Source organism: Amphiura filiformis, chromosome 14, assembly GCF_039555335.1.
Source record: "Amphiura filiformis chromosome 14, Afil_fr2py, whole genome shotgun sequence".
Lineage (NCBI taxonomy): Eukaryota > Metazoa > Echinodermata > Ophiuroidea > Amphilepidida > Amphiuridae > Amphiura > Amphiura filiformis.
In genome coordinates this window covers 54,570,355-54,591,844 of record NC_092641.1, presented here as the reverse complement: position 1 = coordinate 54,591,844, position 21,490 = coordinate 54,570,355, and the positions used below count along the sequence as shown (strand labels likewise).

General features: G+C 36.0%; 2 protein-coding genes across 2 annotated transcripts in view; both read left to right on the top strand.

The window, feature by feature from the left end:
- Positions 1-978: 978 nt before the first annotated feature.
- Positions 979-7,547, top strand: LOC140169505 (uncharacterized). The gene is made up of 5 exons (XM_072192767.1): positions 979-1,138; positions 1,874-2,047; positions 3,605-3,682; positions 4,314-4,547; positions 7,156-7,547. Exons 1-5 carry the CDS (start codon positions 979-981, stop codon positions 7,434-7,436), a joined length of 927 nt encoding a protein of 308 aa, XP_072048868.1. The 3' UTR covers positions 7,437-7,547.
- Positions 7,548-7,854: 307 nt separating this feature from the next.
- LOC140169504 (uncharacterized) overlaps positions 7,855-21,490 on the top strand; it is a 37,397-nt gene continuing 23,761 nt past the window's right edge. The window contains exons 1-11 of the mRNA XM_072192766.1: positions 7,855-7,916; positions 9,870-10,106; positions 10,514-10,888; positions 11,451-11,528; positions 12,426-12,659; positions 14,440-14,817; positions 15,077-15,124; positions 17,575-17,777; positions 19,208-19,355; positions 19,839-19,877; positions 20,513-20,851. Of these exons, the coding sequence (XP_072048867.1) occupies positions 7,868-7,916; positions 9,870-10,106; positions 10,514-10,888; positions 11,451-11,528; positions 12,426-12,659; positions 14,440-14,817; positions 15,077-15,124; positions 17,575-17,777; positions 19,208-19,355; positions 19,839-19,877; positions 20,513-20,851 (2,128 nt within the window). The 5' untranslated portion in view covers positions 7,855-7,867. The remainder of the gene's footprint in view (positions 7,917-9,869; positions 10,107-10,513; positions 10,889-11,450; positions 11,529-12,425; positions 12,660-14,439; positions 14,818-15,076; positions 15,125-17,574; positions 17,778-19,207; positions 19,356-19,838; positions 19,878-20,512; positions 20,852-21,490) is intronic.

Below are 21,490 nucleotides of genomic sequence, written 5' to 3'. Positions count from 1 at the left end.
CTTGAAAATCAGTATGACACTTCCCTTTCCCCCGCACAAAAAGCATTCTCAAATGGTCAAGAAATACGTTTTATTATAAATTATTATAAGAGTGCACGTGGAGCGATAGAAAATTTTGATTGTATTTTTTTCCGTCGTTTTTTTGGAAAGAATGCGCGCGGATAATTTGAATAGTCCCAAGCCCCTTGATGATTTCATGACCCTCCTATTTTTGGATGAAAAGGAAAGATATGTGACACCTCGTCCCTTTATATTAATGCCCTTTATATTATTCATGAGATGCATAATGTATCAGTTTTACACACGGCAAGGGGCCGTTACATCAGCTGACCTTGTTCTGTCCAGCTTTCCAGAAAGTGACCAAGTGCATCGTCTGAAGCAATTATTTGTCAAATATTGACAGCGGGAAGAGGTTAATTTGGATAGTTCAATGTTCAATTTGTAGCTAAGTTCTATAAAACATATCCATGTACAATGTACTCACATTTTATGGAGACTCGACGTTTCGAAACCTACTTGTCTGGTTTCTTAATCATGAGTGATGACTTGATCCAGCAACACTGGTGGTGTTTCTAGAAGATGTAGTGTTTCTAGAATTGTTCTGGATCAAATGGTCATAACTGTGACCGAGGTTGAATGCTGCGTCCCCTTGGTTGTTCATTGCTTTGTAATGGAAGTAAAAAAAGACAAATTTTGTAAGGAATTGTAACGTAATAACAATGAAAACATTTTCTGACTCAATAACCATGTTGTTATCTCACATCTTGAACTTTATTATTTTCAGCCATAGGATGCCCAGGACTAATGGTACCCAATAATGGTGAAATTCATGTACAGCTGGTATAATATGTTGTAATGGAAGTAAAATAGAACAAATTGTGTAAGGGTGTAACGTAATAACAATGACAACTCAATCACCATGTCATTATCTCACATCTTGAACTTTATTTTTTTGCAGCTATAGGATGTCCAGGACTAATGGCACCCAATAATGGTGAAATTCATGTAGAAGACTCACCGTTTATGTTTGGTAGCGTAATAAGATATTCATGTCATAATGGATATACTTTAGAAGGACCGGTTACACGGACTTGTCAAAAAACGGGAAAATGGACAGGAGATACACCATATTGTATAAGTGAGTATCATGCGCAGAAACGAACGCAAATCAAAAGATATGAAACGGATGCATGCCGCATCAGTTGCCTGATGAAGTCTGGTGGTGGTTCCAGACGCAACGTATTAAAGTTGCAAAAAGGAAGTATATACAAGTATTAGATTTATTAAAGGTGTGTAACCTGATTGACAATCTCATCCCCCACTTTACCTCATCAAACTGCTGATTTTGGTTTCAGATAAAAGCTCATATTTTTCTCATAAACATGGCGTTCCAAATCGGTATATTTCCGAAGAAATCATCAAAAACTGTCGAATTGGTCTCAAATATGGTATAACACATCTGAGACTAATTAGGCAGTTTTTTGATGATATCTTCGGAAATACACTGAGTTGGAACTTCTAATTTCAATATGTTTATGAGAAAAATATGGCCTTTCAGTTGAAATGATCATGATGATTATCATTAATAAAAAGACTGTAGATTACCAATATCACGCTGTATAAATGTCGGTAATTCCATTAGGAATTAGTCACATTTACAAAAAAAACATTTACATGTCCTTTTTGCATGAATGCTTGAAAGGGATGACATTTTATGTTATACATAAGTTTTAGAGAATTTGTTTTTCCAAATATATCAGGTCACCTTCCTTTAACTACTGAATGACTAAGAATATTCATATCACATCCCTTCTGTCCGATGGATGCCTGTTCGTTCCTAATTTGCTCTTCCTTTGATTTTCTTCACATCAAGTTGTTCAGTGCCCTCCGTTATCCTTTGATGGTCCATGGGAGGATGGTGGTAACTTTTACGGTCAGGTGAGCACCTTTCGATGCAATAGAGGCTACATCATGAAAGGAAGCGCTGTCAGAACATGTCAGGCAGATAGCACGTGGTCAGGAACGGAGGCTGTTTGCAAAAAGAAAGGTAGGTTTATTCCCGTGGCCACCCCGATAGACCCCTGTAACTAACATGGATGTGCTGAAACAGGACACCACTCACGCACCAGATTGGATGTACATGTTTTGTGATCAGTCATGCTGGACACGAGGGTATGGCGTTGTCGGTTAATTTGCTTTTCGAGATGGAAAATATAGACATAACCAAGTAAGACAGACTGTTCATTGACAAGGGGGATATCATGCGTGACCATGAAGTCTCAAAAAGCACCTTAAATAATTATTTGTGAGGTCTGAAAATGAACCCCTGAACAAGTATTACAAGTACAATTTCCTACTCCAAATAAGTATTGATATTGTTTTTACCCGTATTAAAAATATGTAAATCGGTCATTTTCTTGACCATAAAACCCTTCATAACAACGGGGAATACACAAATTCAAAAGTTTTAATCCTTATTCCATGCTACATTTGTCTCAAAAGTTCCAAAATACTGAAATTTGATATTATGCAAGGTATACAATGGTATATACACTTTTCTTAAATTACCTTGTTTTAGATACCCTATTCATGATACGTACGTGCCTGATCGTGAAAAAGACCCTTTTTACGTGAATCGTTGGTCAATGATCAGTCTGTCTTACCTGCTTATCTATATTTTCGATCTCGAAAAGCAAGTTAAGGTTATAGCAACTATTTTAAATAGTTACGATTTGGTAGTTCTCAGTATCTTGTGAAATGTGGTAGTGAGTTTGGCAAAAATTGCATTGATCATTTCATAGCAAGTGTGTAGACGAATTCAAATATCACAGATATACTTTTGTAGGTCCTGTGGTTCTTGAGTTATGTTGTAAAGAGCACTGAAACAACCACACTTTTGTAAAACGTACATAACTCATTTACAACAATAAATCAAGCAAGTTTTCAAAGTATGTGATTTGTAGAATGAACTTTTGCAAAACTTCGAAGTGTTATATTTCAATAATGTATTGATTTATATATATTTTTTGGCTGCTTCGACCAACAATACATAGTCTACCGTAGACAATACCATACTCTCGTGTCCAGCATGGCTGATCACGAAACATGTACATCCAATCTGGTGCGAGAGTGGTGTTCTGTTTCAGCACATCCATGTTCGTTACAAGGGTCTATCTGGGTTTAAACCTGCAAAGCGTATCCCCCTTTCTCTTCTGTATAAGCATTATACAGATCTTGTTATAATAAATAATGTTGTTTTTTTCTTTAGGCACCAGAATCATATTTATTCGATCTTTGGATCGACCGTCGATGCTGCTTCAATGCTTGTTATTAATAAACTAACAGCTAATTAATGAGAATTAATTCTACATTTATATTGGTCAATATCAATAAATATTAAGATTCATATGTTATCACAATTAACAATTGATGTCAATTAGTTGATTTTATAAAATAATATTAAGTATCGACCAAGCATGGGTGGTCGATCGAGAGATCTATTGCCTAAGAGATTGAGAATTCAGCTTCTTCTTTTTACATCTTAAGATGCAATTTTTATTTCAACCTTCTTAATTATTTTAAACTTATTTACTAATGCTTGTAGGCGGTGTTGATATTTATGTGACGAAAGGAAACGGTACACTTATTTCTGGTGGAGAGTTGGATCCAGATACGCTTATTGGTAAGTATAGCGGATCGTATTTTTGTTGTTGATGTTTGTTGTTCACGAGCCTGTCTGTTGGTCTTCCATGTAAACAAGCTAAAGTATTGTTTCAATTTCGTCAATACTTCTGTTTTCTTCGTCTTTTGCAAAAGTTTTCATTTCAAAAATTACCAAATGACAATATGAATGACTTATCCTTCACTTTTAAGCAATTTATAAACAGTTTTAATATTTTTACACTTCTGCTGAAATCAGAGATTGAGGGTATTGGCGTAAATCTCATATAGTACAATGTTTATGGTGCATATGAAAGAGGAAAGTCTACAAATTAATAGTTTAGAATGATCAATTTTGTTAGATCACAGGTTTGGATAAATTGTGGGGTTTTATTTTTTGGGATTTTTTTGTTTGTTTGTTTTTTGTTTTGTTTTAGAAGTGATTTTATGTTGACCAATTTTCCTACATTTTTAGGCGGATAAATACAAACCCTTGAAATACGAATTATGCTAGTTATTTGTCTGTTTCTTTTTCCGTAGTGCACATCATAAATACACATATTTTCTTGTCAAAAAACCAACAATCTATTTCTGTACCCATCCCACCGGGCATCGAGAGGATATCCCCTTAAAACGTTTTTTGTTTATAATAGTTAACAGGAACGTTGGCTCTATAACACTGGCGTGTAAATTCAGCTCTCCCGTGGAATACGCTTACTGGACAATGAATAACCTATCACTGGAATCCATAATAGCAGAACATCGTGTAGAAGAGACGGTCAAAGGCGTAGAATGGCAGCTCACTATGGAGATCGGAGACAGGAATCAAGGGACGTATGCGTGCCGGTCAGCTGATAATGCTGCGGAAATCATCGTGGACATTATGGGTAAGAAAACAGAACACTATATCGTCGTGCATACTGCCGAATGAAGTATTACGATAAACCGCCCTTATCTTAGATAAAGTGAAGCGCTTTACACGATTCGTTGTGCAATAATACCCGGGCAATAATAGCGACCTGAGACGAATATTCGTCTCAGATAGCGACAAAGCCTAAAAAGCAGCTTTGCACCGTAAGTGTCGGTATAGTCGCCATCAGTAGTCATAATACAAAGGAGTGAGGTAAGATATTCCTCATATTATAGGGGCAAGGACTACAACTACTGCACTGGAAATTTTATTTTAACACAGACAGCAGTTGTGGGGTTACAGTCAAAAATGAGGGAAACCCAATATTTGATCAATAAATCAATAACTACCCAGCAAACACAAAACGTTTTCGACATCATTCGCAAAAGGTTATAAAAGGTTGTCAGAAAACGTTTAAATGTCGGGTTATAAAAGGGTATATTAAGAGTATAAAACGTTTTCATAACCTTAAAAACATGTTTTGATAATTTACTGCTCAGCAAACAAAAATCGTCGGCAGAGTGCTACACTATCGTAAGTGCAGTTTGGACAGTTTTACAGGAGGAGCATTTTTGTGTTTAGCGTAGCCGTTTGTTTCCAAGTAGCCATAAAATGACATGAGAATGTAAAGCAATTTGATTTTAATAATATGAACTATATAAATGGTGTTAAAGATAATAAATCGATGAATTATTTACTGATTTAGATGTCGTAAGTGCCACATACGATAGTGTTACACTCAAATTGAAATGAGTGTAGAGTGCAACACTATCGTATGTGCCACATACGATAGCGTTGCACTCAAATAGAAATAAGTGTAGAGTGCAACACTATCGTATGTGCCACATACGATAGTGTAGCATTCATTGCTAAATTAGGATATGTGTAATATCGGCTCAAATATCCAATATTTTGTCATTTTATGTTTCTTAACAAGTGTTAATTTATTTTGGCACATAATATTTACAATAGCAAGATACCTTTTGCCGTAATGTTATCTCTCAAGATTTATTACTGAATCTAAAACTAAAAACACCGGATTTATTGTCTCTATTACCAGTCTTGGGAGCAATGAACTTAGCCAGCATGATGACAACGCATACATCAGTCAGCGTCACAGCCAGTGATGTGTTAGAGACTGTTTTGCACTTACGATGGTGTAGCATTCCGTGATTTTGTTGTTTAGGCCCAATAAAGTAGCGTATGTGGCACATACGATGGTCTTGCCGTAAATGAAAAACACAATTTGCGTGCAAGACTATCGTAAGTGGCACATACGATAGTCTTGCATGCATTAATTAAAATTGCATTGCACTTACGATATTTTACTTTATTAATTAAAAAATAATAAAGCAATTTTGAAACTTAAAACCTGGTTTAAAATGTGCGTTTTTATATTCGTCAAAATCTCAGTTTGGCCAAAAATGTCACTTACGATAGTGTAGCACTCTGGCGACGAAATGTTTTACAGAAAACGTTTAAATGTCGGGTTATATAAAGGATATAAAAACGTTTTAATAACATTCCAAAAACATTCTTGAAAACTTGATACAAAACATTATAAACAGAATGTTATTTTGGGGTTGAAAAAATATTTTGCGAAAAATGTTTGCCCAAAATATTTTCAATAACGTTTTAAAAACGTTTTCATGACCTTTATATAACCCGACATTTAAATGTTTTGAAAAAAACATTTGAAGAACATTTCTGTGTTTGCTGGGTTCAAATATTTTAACATACTGTTATTTAAGTATTGACACAATATTTGGCAAAAATGTTTGCAAAAATAGTTTACTATTACATTTTTTGAAAACATTTAAAAATATTGTTGTAGTGTGTTTTCATACAAAACGTTTTAAAACGTTATCATGTCCTTTAAATAACCCGACATTTTAATGTTATTAAAACGTTTTTACCTAAACCAAAAGCCAAAATATAACTTATTTAAAACGTTTTAAAACGTTTTTGTGTTTGCTGGGTACTTGTCTTGAGTTGCTGAATTTTCAGTACAGTAGTTGTAGTCCTTGCCCCTATAATATACATATCTTTAATACTTGTCACCAATGCGCTATAATTTTTGAGAAAAATGCAAAAATAGGCACAAAATTGGCCAGGGTGTAGTACCCCTTAATCGTCTACACAATACAGGAAGTGTGACTTTTAAATTGGCTTACCTGAATGGGTGACTCCATTTGAAATGTACACCATCTGAGTTAGAGATTAAGGCCATGTCTTCCATAGGGGGTGTATGGAGTTCAACAGGAATAGCCCATAAGGTTCGTATGCCGACATGTTCCTTGAATACCATATACTTAAGTAAATTTTTTATTACTTCCGTGGTCCAAGCTGTGCGCTAAGCGTAAACGAGAGTACACACAGAAGAAATAAACAATCCATGCTGATTGGCTGATCAACGCACTTGACAACAAGCCGGTTGACCCATTGGTCGTCGGCGCGGCGCGTAGTAGGCGACCTTATAGTTTCTACCCGGACCACGGAAGTAATAAAAAAAATTAACTTTAACATTATCGACAACGTGTTTAAATCGTTGACAGTATTTTACCCTATCATTTCTTTCCTATCAGTTGATGTATTCGTGGATCTGACAAAAGGCCGAGGGGACATCTCAACCGAGCGGGATCCAAGAAACTATCACTTGAAAGTGTTACCGGGTGAAACGATAACTTTATCGTGCACATTAGGATACTACTCCACAAATTACGTTGTCCAATGGAAGCGAGAGCCATCTACTCTGCTCTACAGTAGTTATACCGGTCCAGAAATACTTCCAAGAACTGACTCGAGTTACGGAAGGCTAACTTTTAGCCCCTACCTCAAGATTTATGGGCTCGAGAATGGAGTATGACGATTAAGAATATTACATATTCTGATCAAGGGAATTATTCTTGTGTTGTACCACATGTGGCAGATGCTGCTGAAGGAAGAGCGACGGTCCAGTTGTCAATAGCTTACGACTTGATAGGCAAGTACACATGATGCATGGACAAAATAGTTTGCAGTATAAAGTTTCTAAAAGAGTAGGATTATATGCTTGTTGGTGGAATTCTACGGTATTTAGCGTAGGCGTATGAATAGTCCTTGAATTGACGGATATCGATTTCCTACTAATATTTGTAAAGTAACATATTAATTCAAAATGCAAACCTTTTATTTATTTATTTATTTATTTATTTATTTATTTATTTATTTATTTATTTATTTATTTATTTATTTATTTATTTATTTATTTATTTATTTATTTATTTATTTATCTTTGCAGCCGCTGTAGAAATAAATATGACATCTGGCGTTGGTAACTACTCGAACCCAACAAACACATTGAGAGGTAAGATGTCTTAAATCCTTGTAGATTACTTTATTGTCATGTTTGACTATTAAGGGATGGGATATGAACGTTTGGACAGTATTTATTGTGGGATATTAGAGCACATCAGACATATCGAATTGCATTCTGAATACGAAGAATGGCCTTCTGATATCAAATAATTTTGATTTTTGAAATTCGCAATGTAATACACATTTTATGGCAAATCATTAAAAATTTATATTTTTGATATTTAACAGTACTTGAAGTAAACTTTATAAATCTGATGATTTATACTTAAAGTGTAAGTAGGTGGAATGAAAAGCCGACGATCAATTGAAAATTTTGACCTTTCGTATCGAAGATATGGATTTTTTCCCCAAAACACCAAAAAAAATAGGTCTTTTTGGGGAAAAAATCCATATCTTCAATATAAAACGTCAACATTTTCAATTGATCGTCGGCTTTTCCTCCCAGCTCTCTCTCTCTCTCTCTCTAGATGCCATATCCTAAGACGTTGGCGATCATGTCATGCCACAATTCTCTGTTATAAGCCATCTCCAGAAGCTCTGTCGCTTTATGTTCAGCTCCCCTTTCTTTTAGCCAGTCTTTCAGATTTGATAACCACATCACTCTCTTCCTGCCTCTGCTCCTTGTTCCTTCTATTCTTCCTGTCAATACTAGGTTCTCGAAACCATCCTTTCTGAGGATATGACCAAGGAATTTGAGCTGCTTAACTCTGATTTCACGTAACAGCTTCCTGTTCACATTTGCTCTTCTTAGGACATCGTCATTAGACACTTTATCAGTCCACGGGATCTTCATCATTCTTCTAAGGAACCACATCTTGCAGCTCTCCAATCTTCTTTTAATGTCAGTTGTTATTGACCATGCTTCACTTCCATACACTTCACTTCCTCCCAGCTACATACACTTTAAGAATATATCATTAGATTTATAAAATTTATTTCGAGGACTGTTATATATCAAAAATGTGAAAAATATCAAATTTTTATAATTTGTCATAAAATTTGTATTATATCGTGAATTTCAAAAATGAAAATTATTTGATATCAGAAAGACATTCTTCGTATTCAGAATGCAATTCGATACGTCTGAGGTGCTCTCATGTCCCACAAAAAATACTGTCGAAACGCCATAAACGCTCATTCTAGATCCCTTAAAGCTTTCGGAAAAAGTATGTAAGCAAAGGAATTGACCTATGACACAGCATTGTTTCTAGACAGCAAAAACAGGACAACTTCAAATCAATCTTTTATCTGCGTTTTACATGTATTATTTCATTTTCTTACAATGGGGATCAAGTTTATTTAAATATATTATCACAAAATATAATTTTCAGGCATTATCGAGAATAGATGAGTTGACCTATGACGTCACATGTTTACATTCAGGACGCACTCTGTTGTTTTGCACAAGCCAAAATAATACAGCCGTGTCTATGGCAGACAATACATTCAATATTTTCAAAACCAGATTTAAAAACCTTATAATTTATTATGTATCGTTTAGCATCTGTAAGCAAGTATGATAACATTGTTGGTATTGTCTGCAGTATATTGTAAATTATTATGCTTTTATATTGAAATGCAATATGCTACCAACAGATCTTTTTTAGATCCATTTCAATTAAAATGGATCAGGCTTCGGGATAAACGGAGAAGCTGCACCAGTGTTCACTTGATGTAATGTAATTATACGTTGTTGGATGACGTCGAATCATTACATTCAAATACCCCTAAAAATTCGCCTAATAGGGCACATAGGCTCATTTGCCTAAGGGTACAGTTTACGTACAAATACGTTGATAAAGCTGCTGGGATTCTTACGGGAGGGCACTTTTAGTTTCTGCCTAAACCTCGGGGCCTAAACTTGCAGTCTTGGAAGCCCATTATGCGCCATAAGGCGAATCTTTACGGTATGTCTATATTAAAGAAATCCCTTTTATTTCAGTTCCATTGGATGCCGGAGTCATCACCATCACGTGCAGAGTTTATGGCCAAACTCCCGTTAATGGTCCCCCAAAGTGGTATAAAGACAATAACTACCTGCTTCCTGCATTCCACAATATAAATGAAAGAATTCCTGGGCGTGAATTTGATTTCACATTTAATGTGGAAAGTTCGAGTTACGGTGATTATAGGTGTGTCAGCGAGAACGGTGATGGGTTGATACGACTAGAAGTAAAAAGTAGGTACAATTATTTTCAACTTATTAATATTATTATGAGTTATGAATTTCAATTAACGCTGCTCAATTTGAAATCATATGTGTATAGTCATGTTCGTATTGACCTTAAAAATACTAAAACAACCAAAATACAAAACAAACTCAGTGGCATTGGGGAGTGCTCTTGGGAGTCCAGAGACACAAAATCCAAAATAGGCAGTCCATTTGCCTTTTGGAGAGCCAGTTTTCCATTTCAATGATCAACCGAAGTCAAATGTCAACCGAGGTCAAAGGTCTGGAGCCACTTCTAACATCGACGTGACGTCAAAATAATGAAGATATCTCAGGTTTATCCGCAAAGGCTTATGGAATTTACAGAAAAGCTTAATTTTATCACTTTATGTTCATTTTTCTTCTATACTCTTTAGTTGGCGTTGTAATGAGTCTAACAGAAGGGGCAGGTAATGTTACACGTGGAATAGACGCCAAGCTTGACAGAGTCACCGTCCACAGCAGGGAAGACATAACGTTAACATGCACCATAGAAGATCTGCCGTTATCATCACCTCTTATTATATGGCAACGAAACGGCAAGAAACTGTTTAGTAGTTTATCTGGGAGGAATTTGAATCAGGGAGATTTAGGTTACGGGAGACTAAACTTTGGTGAAGATAGACAGAATAGAAGATGGACTCTAATGTTGAATGACGTTGTAAAGGAAGACGAGGGTGTTTACACATGTCTACTGGGTCCTTCGTACGGGAAAGCTGCTATAACCTTACTTGTGACGGAACCACCGAATTGTAAGTTAACTAATATGCTGTTTTCTGTACTGTGCACTTAAAAGAAAAGAAGAAAAGCAATTTCTTTAAAGACACTGAAACTAAATTGCAAAATAATGTGGACGATAGATGGAATATTTTATTCGGCACGATGCAACTTTATTCCACTAAGCCATACGCATTTGAATGTTAAAATATAAAGTTTTAAAAGTGACAACTTTGAATATCTCCTTGTTCAAGGCGATTTCCGCTGCCTTTGATACGGCATCATTACAGCCTGTAAGATGAATGTCCACTCCACTGTGCTCAATATCTGTGTACTTCGAGGGAAAGTGAATGGAAATTTTTGTCACTTTTGAAAAGTTCTCTTTTTAAGTTTGTTTATTTTTCGTGTTAAACTGCATAGAATTAACCAGTACAGAAATATTCTTTGTTTGAAATCAGTTGATCGAATATTTTTAAAGTGCCTGAAATAAAGTCATAACCGAATAGAGTTATTATAGCCTTCAACATGGTTTATTTTCTTTCTTTAATCATATTAATAATTAAACGACAATTCATTATGTATTTTGTATAAATGCAGCCGGTGTAGAAATCCGACTTGTAGAAGAAGCCACAGGAGTAGTGAGAACAGTGAATCCAACTAACAGGACACTCAAAGGTAATATGTGACGTGTCATGTCAAAAGGAGACACTTTTGGGCAGGATCGTAAATGGAGAAATAGCCAAAAATCTGCCCGCGGTGATTTTTTCACAATTTGGGTTTGTTGCGAATTTGTGATGTTATTAACGTTAAAAATATTGTCTGATAGTTTCAGACCGGAATATAACTGGCATCTTGTATTTTTGAGACATTTTTCAAGGTAATTCCTACTCTCAACATTGTCAATAATATTTTTAAAGGCTGATATCTCAATTTCCAAATTTTTAATACCATAACTTACGAACTCGATATCTTCGCTTAAGAATGTCCGATTTCATTGGGGAAAACGGCGTTGTGGAGCCAAATATCTCTATATTTAAGATATGTAAAACCTCAAAATTGATAACCTGCCACAAAAGTGTCTCCTTTTGACATGACACGTCACATATTATGTATGCGTTACGAGTCTTAATTCTCACAACATATAAAAAGTTTTTTTCGGGGATAATTATTGAAAATGTCATAAAAAGAGGATGCTATGATCACAAAACACTCCTTTAAAATAATATATGAAGAGCTTGTTTCCAAACCATGTTAAGTCCACAACCCAATGTTTGACATAAGCAACAATGAGTTCTACCATCAACAAGCCATTATTTACCACAACAATGCTGTTAAACAATATGCAGACTATTGTTCTCATTTGGGAAACAAAGGCCTCACACAGTATTTTTACTGTGCATCCATCCACTGTTTGCTTTGTAATGGTGCATCCAACTGAAATTAGTATACCTATAGCATCACAATACATTGCAATATCGCACAGGTAAATCAGACACATGTGTTTGTGGACTTAACATGGTTTAAAAACAAGCTCTACATATGTGTTCTTTTTTTTATCTTTTTCTTATACAGTTGATTTAAATGTCGGCACCGTAACTCTTCTTTGTCGTGCACCAAGTTGGAGTAAATCGGTAACATGGACTGAAAACGGTCAAGAAGTGTCCAACAGTGTCGCATACGAGCAAGAAGAACTCATACCAGGATGGGAGTGGTCGCTATCCTTTGAATTCTCTGACTTCAATGATGGGATGTATTCTTGTCGAACAAGTGGAGGGGATATAGGGCGGGTCAATCTGGAGGCAACAGGTAGGTACCAGTAACAACGTAACAACGCAATATCTGCTCGGCTTATTGCTATACGCTGGCGACGTGACCTAATTAATCGGATTAACTACCATAGCAATAGGTGAAAACAATTTTGAATATATCGCGCTGCACTACAAGCAGGTTGCACTCATCACCTGTGTATGTCTGCAATCATAGATTACAATATTAGTATTTTCAAATAAAATATTAGTATCTTACAGCAGGTGCGAGTGATCAGCATGATATGGTACACAGGTACCGCGTGAACGTACCAGTGCAGCGCGGTGTATTCAACAATTGTTTTCACCTATTCCTTCCTTTCCTTCCTTCCGTTAAAGTGCAGACCACATATAGATATGGATAATCACACTGCGTTGGTGGCTCATCCGTGAAGCAACAGTGCAAAAATATCAGGTGCAATATGTACATGTGCGAGTAAAAAGCTGACTGTAAGATGCTACAGTTGTGGGGCCCTCAGCGCAGATTTGAAAGCGTTGAGGGTTGAGAAAGCTGCAGGATCACTCTCCAAGCTGTTCCAGTCCCTTGTTGTTCTTGGGAAGAAGGAGTTGGAATAGGCAGTTAAGTTGCAGTGTTGGCACAGAAAACGAGATGAATGACCTCTGGTTCTGGATATTGATGGAGTAAGATAATTGGACCACTCGATGTCAATGAGGCCAAACCTGATTCGGTACATCATCTGGAGTCTGCTCAGTCGGCGGCGACAGGCAAGTGAGTGCCACTGAAGTTGTTCCATCATTGCTGTTACACTAGCAGTTCTGTCGTATATTCCTGTGACATATCTTGCTGAGCTACGCTGTACCTGTTCCAACTTGTTGGTGTTTCGTTGTGTATGAGGATCCCGTGCAGTAGCCGAATACTCAAGGATGGGTCTTACAAATGTCTTGTAGCTGGTTAATCCGATTATTACATAACTTCGCCAGCGTATAGCAAATCCTGCCCCACAATCTCATGTCACACAAACAATCCTGTGCAAACGTCCGATCCCTTAAGGGCATACTGATTCGAAATATTAACCTCCCAAATGTAGATACCGTGTAAGGCACTACATTCATGTTGGTCCTATAACGCTACCGGTGCCCCGATAGCTCTTTTTATTGTACCATGGGAAGAATACATTATATCGAGCATAATAAAGAACAGCAATTGCGTAGTGATCGTGTTTTTTACTTTAATAAAAACAAAAGTACCATGTAAATGTTAATTGCAGCAGATTTATGCTCATATTTTTAAAGTATAATCCTTAATTAGAGCTGTATACTTTACTGTACTTTTCAGTCAGTGAAACAAGTATAATAAAATTGATCCCGTCCTCTCAGGCTAAAGTAAAAAAAAATCAAAATTGAGTTATTACCAGGTTTATATAAAGTTAAAAATGCCCTTTCTATCAGTCCAAATCCCATGTTTATAACTGATTTGGTTGCAGAGTTACAACATGTTTACATGTTTATCGTCTAACTATAACCCTAACCTATTACTGGCTATACCTCAGTTTCGTATTTGCCGACATTAGCCTGAGTGGACTAAATCGAATCAAATTATGTTTATGATATTCAAGAAAAATATGAGACCTATATATAAATAATCCCTGGCATACATAAAGCGCAGGTTGCTTGCAACGGTTTGGCGACAGATTCTTAGTGAAAACTTACTTGCCAAGTTATGATTTTTGTCGGTACGTTTCAAATATGAATAACAAACATACAAACATACAAAATTATAATATTTTAATAAGCATTGAATCCATACCATTTTTCTACAGTCGGAGTCCGTATCGAACTCACATCCGGGCGTGGTACGAAAACCGTCGGTGGCGGTTACCAAAATGGTGACATCTTAACGGTCCCTGAAGGTGAAACAATCACTCTGACTTGTACCGTCAGCTATTTGCCATTCTCGCCGTACCTGATATGGAGACGAGAGCCTTATTCAAGACTGTACACAAGCCCCAGTGGTTCCCGTCTGCTTATTTCATCAGACCCATTGTATGGCAAGCTTACTCTAACGGACGATGAGTCAATGAAACAATGGAATCTTACTCTGGAAGGTGTATCCAAGGAAACCCAATATCCATTTTCGTGCGAGTTGTTTGGCTACGGGAAGGCGTTAGTTGATCTTGTGGTAGTTGACGCTTCACAATGTAAGTGGGGTGTTATTGAGTAAATTATCAATTTACATCCAGTTGTTGTCCTTCTGCTCATTGTAGAGAATGCTAAATCGTCATCACCATCAGCATCATCGTAACCATCATCGCCATCTATCTTTGTAAAATGTTTATAAACTTTTAAAAACAATAATTATGCATATACATTGAAACGTTTCGATAATTTTGTATATTCATACTATCGTTATAATTTTTTTTATCAACAACATGTTACGAATTCTCATATTTTTCTCAGTTGCACCTGAATCTACTCCTGCGCCATCAGCTGATCCATTGGAAACAGGTATGCATTTTTGGAGGGTGTATATCTTCAATACCAAAGGCCAACATTTTTCAAATTATGGTGGTCGGCGCTTTCCCTCCCAGATGCATACACTTTACATATCATTAAGTTTATAAAAAGTTTACTTTGAGGACTGTTATATTTGCCATCAAATTTGTATCAATTATTTGATATAAGATGGGCATTTTTCGTATACAGAATGCAATTTGGTGTGTCTGATGTGCTCCCAGGCCCACAAAAAATACTGTGTAAACGTCGCTATCCGATTCCTTAAAGCACTCCTTCATAATTTCGCCACTGACTTTCAAGGCCACCACAAAGCTTTGGCCACTATATCGTAGCCGCAACGAATTATAAGCTTGGCACTTGAAAACGTGGACTTGAGGAATGACCGTCGATATTGCTTCGATTCCTATTCTTAACCCCTACATATACATTATCAACTAATTAATCATAATTAATGGCAAAATTGTATTGAACAATACGTTATAATTATACAAAGATTAAATGTTAAAACAATTAACAATAATGTCAATTATTTGATATTTCATGAATAATCAAGATCGACCATGCATCGATGGATGATCGCATGATGCAGTCATGTCTACAGTAGAATTCATCTCGACCTTTGCAGGACTTAACCCCATTAAAAGCTATTAAACCAAGATAACACTCATTGAAACAGCTCAACTGATTAAATCGGATCTTCTCTGGTTGTGCACAAGTGACTGTTTTCATGTGCGATATCGTAATAAAGCTGGTATTCATAGCTTCAGTTGGGTAACCGATTATAAAGGAAACGAAAGGAAACAATGTTATGTGTGGCTTTGTTCACGAAATCAGACAATGGCGTGCTTTTTGTAAACCAGCATTCTTGAAAATGAGCAACATAATGATTTTTGACTTAACACGGTTTGGAAATAATTTCTTCATATTTTTGGTGTTATCTGTCGTTTACATGTCCTTCCTAAAACACAAAAGTACGACCCTCTCCAAACACCTAAATTAGCTAAAAATTTAGGACATGTTACAAAACTATATTGTCTAGAATTTTAGAAGAGTACTTTTAATATTGGCCGGTTATTTTTCACACAGCGACGTTAACTAGGCAATGTACTATTACCTATAACATTAACTAAAACACCAAAGTACGAATATTTCCAAACATTTAAATTAGCTAAAAATTTAGGACATGTTAAAAAACTATATTTTCTAGAACTTTAGAAGAGTACTTTTAATATTGGCCGGTTATTTTTCACACAGCGACGTTAACTAGTCATATCCCCATACTGTTAACGTAGGGCTATTTGTAAAGGTCACGCGTCAATGGGAAAGAGCACTGTGTATTGTGTATAGGAAAACGGACAGTAACTGCAGTATGGAAAGATGAATGAAATTCTAATCCAATTTCTAAGCCTGACATGTATTGCCAAATAAAAGAGTATAAAATGTACTACTCTAGCTCAAATATGTGTTTAACAAGCTTAATACAGACTTGACATTTAATATGGAATACTTTTTCTCAAAATTCCAAGACTGGTCTGGTAGAGGTCTGCATAAACGGCACGGGCTAAATATTAATTGGGGTGTGTCGGGAGATGGTGTAAAATAATTGTTTGACAGAAAATATGCTTTCCATTAGTTTCCATTATGGCGCTCATAATGAAGTGAATTAGCCTAAAATGGCGGATTTAAGGAGACTGAATTTGATTTTGTGGGGTAAAATTTCTGAATTTGAGCAACATTATTCTGATATTATCAATTTATTGAGGTTTGAGGCGATTTTACTGAACTTGAATACCAATAAGTGTTCGTCAGAACTGAAATGCACCTTTGATCTACCAATTTTGAAAGTGGGAGGAGCTTTAAAAAATATGGCTCTTAAAACTGGTACGCACTCAGAAAGTTTGAATGATCCCTGGGGCCAAATGTTATAAACTTACTGTACACCAAGAAACAGTGTGAGTTCATTGGACAACCAGGAATCCGCACAGTTGTTTTTGTACCGTACGTTTATAACATTTGACCCCAGGGGGCCATTCAAACTTTCTGAGTACGTACAGGTTTTAAGAGCCATATTTTTAAGCTCCTCCCCTGTTCAAAAACCTGGTACATAAGTGTATTTCAGCTCTGATTAATGCCAGTTACTGACGAAGATTAAGAAATATCACCTCAAACCCCTATAAATTGATAATAACAGAACCATGTTGCATAAAGTCCGAAATTATGTCCCCCACAAAGCTCAAATTCAGCCTCCCTAAACCCGCCATTTTAGGCAACTTCACTACATTATGAGCAACATACTGTAAACATATGGAAAGCACATTATCTATCAAACAATTATTTTACATCATCTCCCGACACACTCCAATTAATATTTAGCCCGTGCGGTCTATGCAGACTCCGTCCAGACTAGTCTTGGAATTTTTTGGATTATTTTTGTTGAACAGATGGAATCGAAATAACATTAACGAGCGGCCATGGTAAGGTTTCCTATGGAAGACATCAAGAGTCGCCAATCAAACAATTTGAAATCGAATTCGGCGCCACGGTGTCGATGACGTGTAGCTTATTCATCCAAGCAGATCCTTTCTTATTCGTTATGTGGCATAAGCATAAAAACGTGGTATCTATTAATGGCGAAGTTGTAAAGGTAAGTACAGGGCGAAAAGGATAAGTTATCCATGTCAAATATGTTTACTATATAAAAGCACAATTCAAAATCAAAGTTCATATTCCAGGTAAAGTATATAAGGGTGTAACAATAAAATGTGTACAATATTGAAAATAGATTGACACAAGTATGTCGCTTATTTGTTGGTTTGATGTCTATCAAGATAATTTCTTTAGCCACCAGATAAGCTTTGTTCCAATAAAGTCGATGGTATACAAGTGAAGATATGGCCAATTATGTAACCTAGTCTTAAAACCACTTGGGCGTTTGTCTAAATGTTACAAAACTGACAGAATAGAGTTGAACCATGGACCAGTTGGACGATGCTCTTATGATAGATAATTTTAAACAATAGGTTATTCGAAGTAGTAGAAATGATTACATATTAGAATATCTCCTTGAGTTTTCGAAAGTCACAACTAAGCACTGACATAACAACCTCATTGACTAGAAATCATGGCTGCAGCTCAACAACTTCAACCCTAATTCACGTTGGAAGAGCATACATTTTATGGTTGTGACATTCGGTAGCACATTTTCCAACGTCATGTCTTCTATCAAGGCATACAATTACATATAATTATGAGAAGTATGTAGAATTTGTTAACAGAAATACTGCCAATAGTGGTCGCCCCAAAACAGCTAGAAGCCCAGCTGAACATAATTTCAAAATCTTATTGTTTTGAACTTAGGGATGCAAAAACTGTTCTCAGTTTTACCAATGATAACTCAGGGAAATGAGAAATTACTTTATTTATAATATAATTTGAAAGAAATTTCACGACTTCATTTATAGATGTTAAAGAAGTATCATTATTATTATTAAGTTCATGTTAATTATATGAAGAAACACCACTTATTCTTTTATATCAGTTCTTTGATGTTTAATGCACGATAAGTATATCTACGCGGTTCAAACTTGATATGCGCAAACATGGCAAAAGTGGCCCAACACGTTTTCGGGACTATTTATTTAATCGGACATAACTTTTAAACCAAAACTAGTAAAGAAACCAACTAAACGTTTTCTTTTAGCCAAGATATTACTGATTGTATTGCATATAACGTTTGTGCCATAACTCTTGTATACATTTTATTGTTACACCCTAGATTCCTAGTGGGTCGCTGCATAAGTACACCATCGTGTACCACTGCTGGTGGGACAGGTCCTATGCAGTAGCAGCATTGGTACTGTGGTACTATGTGTGCACCAGTCAGGTATCATGGCGATGGTGTACCTGTACAGTCGGCCCAATAGGAATTTTGTAGTGTAGTGAATCTTGTAGGGTAGTTGGTGTAGTTTCGAACACATGGCAATTTCTAATGAGTATAGTCTTTCATGAATTTATACAATCGGATTTATAAATATCCTGGTAATGACGTATTTCTCTTTGCCTCATCCTCAATAGCAAAGTTCAAGGTTGACAGTAGAAGAAGATATGGATAGGATGCAATGGAGACTCACGGTAAAAGATGTACAAGACTCTGATGATGGTTTATGGACATGTACATCAACAACAGATAATATGAAAACCAGTATCAATATGATTGTGAGAGGTACGGTCATGTAAATAGTGTTCTTCTGAGTATTATACGTATCTGACAAAAAGCGCATGTTTTAACATTAAAGCGTGGACATAATCGTGAAAAAAGCTCAGTAACACCGGACACATATTACTGGCAAACGTCCACTATAGAGGGAGACAAACGCATTTAAGAGCATTATAAAAAGGGTGCTCGGTGTTGATCTTGAGGTGTATAATTAAGGGGACGTAGATGTCATTGGTTCACAGTGAATAGGAGTATGCGTGGGAGATGTACGCGGAGGTTCTAGGCTGTGCGCAAATGTAATACGGGGTCGGTATACAGAAAAACCTTTATCCCCACAATCCTATGTAAAAATAGAATCCATCATGTAATGCATGATTAAAAGATACAAACATTGTGTACAAATTATGTGGTGGTGTAAGATTCACAAAGCCATTGACATCAACCTTTAGCCCTATGAATTATTCGTTTGATCGTTCTTTGCCTTAACAGGGGGCTCTTCACCGTCAAATGATGAAAGTGACACTAGGGGTAAGCCTTATTTGTTATTTTCTAAATGTTCAAATTTCCACTGGATATTTCTAGATGTTATCCACAAATATGTTATGCACTGTTTACTTTTTTCTTAGCATTACAAGCTATCATATCTAAATATAAAACTCACATTATGTACAACACTTCCAAAACATTATTTGAAAGCTACACAAATCACTTTATATGCACACAAGGCTTCATATTCAAATGTTTACATAATTTGAAGCTCTATTTTCACCCATATTTTGTAATTTTACATAATCGCTGGGGAGCAAAACTCATGACTGTGCATTTTTCCTTTAAAATCAAAATTACACCCAGTTTTAAAACCTGTTCTATATTCAAATTACAAAATACCTTATAAGTTCACTCTGAATACAAATTTATTTAAAGGAGTATTTCCCAGCATCCTCTTTTTATGACATTTTCCAGTAGATATCCACGAAAAAGCTTATTCTCAAAATTTCAGTTGATTCCGATTTTGCGTTTGCGAGTTATGCATGATTAGCATTAGAGCTAGGAGTTAGGTCGAAAACACTTTTACACAGGGGGTTCGTTCATATTTCAAGTGAAAATTCACACATGAAGTTTTGTCATGTCCAACAACGATTTTATTTGTATTCGTGTTTCAGACCCAATTGATATAAGCCTCTACAAAGGACGAGGTATTCTCATACCTGGCGATAGGATAGACCAGCTGACGGCCTATACTGGAGACACCATCACAATCGCTTGTAGGATCTTGATAGACTTATCGGACAACATCGTCGTAACCTGGCAAAAAGCAAAAAGCATTGTATCCGTCAATGGCGCCTCGCTATCTGGTGATGAGCGTTTAGACCCTGAAGAAGATGAGGAGACGAACACGTGGATGTTGACGATCACTGAAGTGTCAGATAGAGATGATGGGGTGTGGACTTGTAGCTCAACGGTCAATGGTCTGTCAGCCAGCATTAATCTTGCGGTTATTGGTAGGTAAAGACTACTAAGTTTGAAAGATGTACAGGTTGTAGTAACCAAACATCACAGTTCTATTTAAAAATTAAGAATAAAAAGAGTAATTTCCTGTATTGAATAAGTAGTGTCTATGCTATCACAGGGACTCTAGTTGATTTCATTTAATGATCGGTTACAAAAGTTATGTCCGTAATCGAAAGTTTTTAAAAACTATATCTTGGTGTAGATTAGTCATCCAGTAAATAACATATGAAGTAAAGTTAAATCGAATTCTGGAAATTCCAGAATTCGATTTAACTTTACTTCATATTTTTAAAAACTAGTTGTGCCACTTTCACCATAATTGAGGATTCTATTCTTTACATTCCGACGATATTCTAAACTGAAATTAAAAGGCATTAAATCAAAATTCAATTTGTTGTCTTTCGTTTTTATGTAGTACTTCTTCAATTTCAATTTCATTAGTTACAAAAATGGTAATGTCGTCGGCATTTAAAGATATGCAGGTATCGTTCTTTGGATAATTTACAAATGGACGTTTGAAACCCTGTGGATTGCCTTTCTTGTATGCTAAGCTTTTAATTACAATTATGAACAATTAAGCTGGCAGGGGACACCCTTGTCTAACGTTTTCTCTGATGGAAAACAATATA

Excerpts from the sequence above, each read along its gene's own strand:
- LOC140169505 (XM_072192767.1), top strand. The coding sequence starts at position 979 with ATGGCACCCAATAATGGTGAAATTCATGTAGAAGACTCACCGTTTATG. Across the intron at positions 3,683-4,313 it reads GGATCCAGATACGCTTATTG|TTAACAGGAACGTTGGCTCT; the intron begins GTAAGTATAGCG and ends TGTTTATAATAG. Across the intron at positions 4,548-7,155 it reads AATCATCGTGGACATTATGG|TTGATGTATTCGTGGATCTG; the intron begins GTAAGAAAACAG and ends CTTTCCTATCAG.